This window comes from Monodon monoceros, unplaced genomic scaffold (genome assembly GCF_005190385.1).
Source record: "Monodon monoceros isolate NGI ecotype Baffin Bay Population unplaced genomic scaffold, NGI_Narwhal_1 Super_Scaffold_22, whole genome shotgun sequence".
NCBI classification, from domain to species: domain Eukaryota; kingdom Metazoa; phylum Chordata; class Mammalia; order Artiodactyla; family Monodontidae; genus Monodon; species Monodon monoceros.
In genome coordinates, this window is record NW_021703779.1 from 125,559,617 (window position 1) to 125,566,053 (window position 6,437).

Here is a 6,437-nt window from a genome sequence, read left to right on the forward strand (position 1 = left end):
GGGCTTCACTGGCACCATCTTCTCCAGACTTCTCCCCTCTTGCTCCCCTCTAATCCAGTCTCCACCTAGCAGTCAGAAGGATCTTTCTGAAATATAATGCCGTCCTTGTCATGCTCCTGTTCAGCACTTGCAAGGCTCCCCATAGCCCAAAGGAGAGAGTCCTGGTTTGGACCACTGCCTATAGAGCCCATGGGAGCTCTCCCTTCTCTCTTCCGCACTCCTTGCCCCATCCACCGGGCTACCGTTTGTTCCTCAGCTTGGAGGTGCCGGAGAGAATGTGATCAGAGCAGAAAAGAAGGACCCCCAGAGTCACTGCCCCTGGTGAAAAAGTCAGTGAGAGATAGGACTCCCACCTGAGGAGAAGCAGAGAGCTGGGGATGGGGGCAGCTTCTTTGGGCCAAGGAGCTACATCTCCTCCCACAGGGCAGGAATTTGGGGGCAGTGGCTAGTTTGGAGGTGCTCAGCAGCTTCAGCCTGTGCCGGACAACAGAAGATGGCTTAAACTGTTTCTTTTTTGGTTTGGTTTACCTCTGTTAGTTCATATGTCAAAAAGTTCACTGAGGTAAAAGAAAAAGAAACACGTCATGCAGTTTAGCACTGTTTGCCTTTGAAATTGCCTATGGGGGTGGGAAGAGCAGCATCTCCTGGGTGCCTGGAGCCTGCCACGCTGGCGATGCAGATGGTCTTGCCCTGCACTGCCACAGCAATACCCAGGGGAGCTGGGGTTTGCCAAGTGGGCCCTGGCTCTGTTCTCAGTGCTCACCTGAGGCCCTCCCGCCTTATATGGGTGCCTGGGTGTTCTGTGACCTCCCTCTTGGGCCTCTCCCTGGCAGGTGAGAGTCCTGGTTGTACATGGAAGATGACAGAAAAAGCCAATGGAGAGAAGAGCTCCCTAGCCAATAACCACAACCATCATGCACCTCCTGCCATCAAGGTCAATGGCGAAGATGACCACAGGACCAGCAACAGGTGAGTCTGCTGAGGCTGGATCATTGCAGAGGTGGCCCTGAGGCTGCGACTTTCTCCCAACTGTGCCTCATTGTCACAGAGTAAATAATCTTTGGCTCAAGGACAGCCTCTAAAAGGACGATGGGATTTCTAGGCATCTCCTAGGAGGGGAGAGTTCTAATAGGAGACAAAAAACAAAGAAACAAACAAGCCCTTGGTCACCCCTGCTCCTTCCTCTGCAGGCCACAGTCTGCGGCCGACGATGACACCTCCTCAGAACTACAGAGGCTGGCAGAGATGGATGCCCCCCTGCAGAGGAGGGGTGGCTTCCGCAGGTGGGTTTCACCACTGCCCTGCTGCAACCCCTCCGTCCCATGGGGCCTGTCAGATCATGGGGTCCTCTCCGTCCCACAGGGCCTCTCTATCAAGACCTCTGGGAAGTACTGTCAACGCTGTCCTAGCTCAACTTTTTCTCGGGAGGAGGCTCCTGTGAGCAGGCTCGGAGTGGCAGTGCAGGTTTCTCTTCAGACTTGCCTGTGGCACTGTTGGGAGGAGAGATGCTTCCCAGCGGAAGGGTATAGGTAGAGGGCTCCCAGGTCTCCAGCCCAGAGTTGTAGGCCCCATGGGGAACTCAGGAAGCTTGAGCCAACCTTCCTCCTGACCTGTCCTCCCTTAGCATCATCTCCATCTTGCCCCAGAGACCCCCTGTTTGTTCTTCACAATCGACAGAGACGGCACCTCCTACAGGAAGTCTTCCCAGACTCGCCCCTTACCCCTCAGGCTGCTGTGTTGGGAGTCACACCCGAGCACCATCCCCCTGTCCTCGGCGCAGGTCCTCTCTCCACAGTGCAGTTCTCTTCTCTCCTCTCTAGTATTGCCTGCCTGGTGGGGGGTCATCAGAGAGTGGGCCAACAAGAATTTCCACGAGGAGGAGCCCAGACCTGACTCGTTCCTTGAGCATTTCTGTGGGCCTGAGCTCCAGACCGTGATGACACAGCAAGGAGATGGCAAAGGCGACAAGGACAGCGAGGGCGAAGGCAAGGCAGCAAGTATAGCTGTCTGGCCTGTGGGACTGGAAGGGCTCCCAAGCATGTGGTCGGAGGGTGTGCTGGGGTTTCTCATAGCACAGCCAGGGGCTGACCAGGGCCTATGCCCTCTCTAACAGCCAGTGGCCCACCTGCCACAGGAGCCCCTGCTGGCTTTTCTCACCTTAGCTGCCTCTTGCCGGCTGTCCTCTTGCTGCTTACCTGAATGTGGGCAGGGAGAGGGCTCAGCCAATGGTGCGCCAGCCCCAGCCTGGGTTCTAGCGGTCAGTAAATACAGAGGACGGTGCATATAGGGAATGCTGTGGAGGGGATGCCAGTACCGGTGCCCATGTGAGCACAGGGGTGGGTCTTTGAAGAGGCCATGCTGGGGGGCTGCCTGGTGGGAGAAGGCCCAGAAACAACTGAGCGAGACAGAACAAGCGGGGAGGCCAGAGAAGGCGGAGCTGGAAGGTCTGTTCTTTGAGGAATGAGCAGGCGACTGTGGATGTCTGGCCAGTAGGGGAAAAGAGCTCTTGCCAAGGCAGGACACAGCATCTGGGAAAGTGATTTGGGAGCTGGAGGCTGGGGACTAAACAGGGAGTGGGGGCGGGGGCGGGGACAGGAAGCACGTGACGCTTCCTTGTTTGGAGTTCCTCTCTCTTCCCCGGAGGGATGTGGGAACCGGCCCTGAGCCCTCATTACCATGCTGTGGACGTCCCTTCCCAGGGCCTGAAGCCTGCCTCAGTGAAAGCACTACCCCTCATGCGCCCTCTGGGCAAGAGACTTCCAGAGGACAGAAGAGCCAGTGGGCCCATGTGGGGTCTCTTCGCCCTCCACGCTCTACTCAGATGCACAGTGCCAGGTTGTGGCTTCCTGAAAAATGAGGCCCTAAGACAACCCGTCCCTCACACCACATATACCCTTAGGTGTTGCTTTTTCAGGGTCCCCTGGCTACTGGAAGCTGGGCTGGGGCCACACTGGGGAGCCAGTTCCCAAGCCTGGCCTCTGTCTCCTCAGGAAGAAATGTGAACTATTTGTCATCGCCATGCCTGTCCTCTACAACTGGTGCCTTCTGGTGGCCAGGTGAGCAGGGGGTGGTCTGGGAGGGTGTGGCCAAAGCAACCCAGTCCCAGTTGTGGACACAGAGCTCACCCCAACCCATCCCTCTTTCTGGATTCCCTGCTTGCCAGTGGCCCCTCCCTCTTCCCTATTAACCCCCAGCTCCTTCAACCCCATCCCGATTTAATATGCTGCCAAAAGCTTCATGTCTATCCTTTTCCTGGTGTCTGTAATCTCCTCCTACTTCCTCATCCACACCGATACTGTCCTAGGTGAGGCCGGCCCCCCTCTCTCCCTGGGACAAGTACAAAAGCCCTGCAGCCATTCCTTACAGACACTCTTGCCCTCTCTAATGCATCTTCCACACTTGCAACTAGCATGATTGATAGAAACTGGGATTTGATGATGTCAGGCCTTCCTCACAAACCTCTCAATGGTCCCTCATTGCCCACAGGATGAAGTTCAAGAGCTCAGCGTGGCCTTCAAGGCCCTCTGGACCTGGCCTTTCTCTCTAGCTCCACCTTCTGGACATACCCCAGCCCCAGCACTCACTATTCTTGGATCAGAACATGCTGTTTCCTCAAGAGAAAATTCCCTTTCCCCATTTTCAACCTATGGAGATTCTTCTTGCAGTCTCAGTTCTGAAGTCATTCTCCACATGTAGCTTTTCCTGACAGTGTTGCCCCCCCATCCCCTACCTCAGTCATTCATTCAGCAAGGATTTGACTGAGCACCTACTGGGTGCTAGGCCTAGTGCTCAGGGCTGGGGACAATGCGGTGAAAAAGACACACGTGGTCTCTGCGCTCCTGGAGCTCTCAGGCTAGTGGGGGACACTGACAGTGAACATGAACAAACCAATGCCCGAGATGAGTCCAAGGACCAGAGGCAGGGAGCTACTAGAGAAAGGGCATTCAGGGTGGACTTCTCTGAGGAGGTGGTACCTTGGCTGAGACCTGAGTGACGAGAGGAAGTCGGCTATTTAGATGCTTCAGGTTGGTGGAGGGAACATTCTGGGAGGAGGGAACAGCAAGGTGCCAAGCCCGTTTCAGGATGGCCTAGTGTGGCTGGAGGACTGCAGGTGAAGCATCAGACAGGCTTTGTGTGCCAGGGGAGGGGGCTGGGTTTTATTCTAAGTGTAACCAAGTAGTCAGAGCTCAGTGCTCCTCCCTTGACTTGTATGCTCACTGAGTCATCATCCAGGGTTCTGTCCCTTCTTCTGCCCTCTCCCGAGGCCCCTACCCATCCAGTCACCAAGTCTCGTCAATTCCTCCTAAAACTCTCCTGCCATCTCCAACCTCTCTTCATTCCCACTGCTTCGAGTCTAAGCCCAGCTACTGCTCTCTCTCTCATCTGGGTTGGCCAGTACTCTGCGTTGGGTTCTCAATAGGTGTGTGTTGAAGAGCCGAGCATGGAAGCTATTCAGCTGTGTATTGTGTGCATTCTTCCAACAACTCATTTTTCAGTCAACTCACTCTTGTTGAGCACTTGAATCCTGAGCTAAGATGTGCTCTGGGCTAAGATATGGGGCATGCAGTAATGACTAAGAGGCGGTGGCCTCTGTCTTCTTGGAGCTCATAGTCCAGTGGGTGAGACAGACAAGTAATCGTCAGTAGTGATGTCTACATAATAATAAGGGTTGGAGTAGTACTTGCTTGTGAACGTCTTCTTGGCAGCAGACTGACTGATTCATCAGCGCCTCTGGTGGCCACCCCAAGCCCTGCTCACAGTGGGCAAAGAGTTTGGGGACTTCAGGGGGCCTTGGCTAGCTTTATGGTGAAGCCCAGCCCTGTCTTCCTGAAGAGCCTGATTCAGTGACCTACAGAAAGATTACTACATAGTGTGGCTGGTGCTGGACTACTTCTCAGATGTGGTCTACATCGCAGACCTCTTCATCCGATTGCGCACGGGTGAGTGGATAACTGGGATGTGCAGGCAGGACCATGGCCCATGAGACCAAAGGCTTGGATCCACATTCTCAGGAAGCCCTCTTGGCACGGTGTTAGCCTCAAATGTTTGTCTGGGACACAGGCTGGTGGTGACTTGGGGGTGATCTCTTAGGGTACTTACGGCCAGCCAGGCTCTGAGTTTCCTATGCCCCTCCTTGCGAAAGAGAGTCGAGTGATCACTTTGTCCCTTGCTGAACACTAGTCTACCAGGGGGGACAGGCCTGAAGGCAGAGGTGATATGTTGGCTGTGTCTCCATCAGGTTTCCTGGAGCAGGGGCTGCTGGTCAAAGATACCAAGATGTTGCGGGACAACTACATCCACACCCTGTGGTTCAAGCTGGATGTGGCTTCCATCATCCCTACAGACCTGATCTATTTTGCTGTGGGCATCCACAGCCCTGAGCTGCGCTTCAACCGCCTGCTACACTTTGCCCACATGTTTGAGTTCTTTGACCACACTGAGACACGCACCAGCCACCCCAACATCTTCCACATCAGCAACCTGGTCCTCTTCATCTTGGTCATCATCCACTGGAATGCCTGCATCTACTACGCCATCTCCAAGTCCATTGGTTTTGGGGTCGACACCTGGGTTTACCCCAACGTCACTGACCCTGAGTATGGCTACCTGTCTAGGGAATACATCTATTGCCTTTACTGGTCTACACTGACCCTCACCACCATTGGGGAGACACCACCCCCTGTAAAAGATGAGGAGTACCTATTTGTCATCTTTGATTTCCTGATTGGTGTCCTCATCTTTGCCACCATCGTGGGAAACGTGGGCTCCATGATCTCCGACATGAACGTCACCCGGGCTGAGTTCCAGGCCTTGGCTACTCAGATCTCTTCTGCTTGTCCAAGGATGACCTTATGGAAGCTGTGATGGAGGACCCTGATGCCAAGAGGGTCTTGGAGGAGAGAGGCTGGGAGATCTTGATGAAGGAGGGATTGCTGGATGAGAATGAGGTGGCAGCCAGCATCGAGGCAGATGTGCAGGAGAAGCTAGAACAGCTGGAAACCAACATGGAGACCTTGTACACTCGCTTTGCCTGCCTGCTGGCTGAGTACACAGGGGCCCAGCAGAAGCTCAAGCAGCGCATCATGGTTTTGGAAACCAAGATGAAGCAGAATAATGAGGACGACTACCTACCTGTCAGATGGAATGAATAGCCCCAAGCCAGCTGCTGCTGAGAAGCCATAATGCCCTGGGCCCAGCTGCCTCTGCAGCCTTGGCCTTGACCCCGGGGGCTAGAAGAACTGTGTAGGTCCCCACATATATATGCATCACCCCCATGTCCCCTTGATTTCTCCCAGAAGCCTCTCTGTCAGCAGGTTTTTGGCTCAATCATCCAGAAGCCCTTCTCCAAGTCCAACTAACAGCCCATCTTGTGCAGAGTGCAGACCGTGTTTGGCTCGGCTTCCAGAAGCTTCAGCCTGTCCAAGTTTAAGGAAGGA

General features: G+C 54.6%; 1 protein-coding gene across 1 annotated transcript; it reads left to right on the plus strand.

Moving 5' to 3' along the window:
- Positions 1-859: 859 nt before the first annotated feature.
- Positions 860-6,183, plus strand: CNGA2 (cyclic nucleotide gated channel alpha 2). Its single transcript, XM_029241205.1, is given in 8 exon segments — positions 860-969; positions 1,191-1,287; positions 1,796-2,043; positions 2,991-3,056; positions 4,834-4,940; positions 5,240-5,810; positions 5,813-6,125; positions 6,127-6,183. Coding segments are annotated over 8 exon segments (1,569 nt in total).
- Positions 6,184-6,437: the final 254 nt, after the last annotated feature.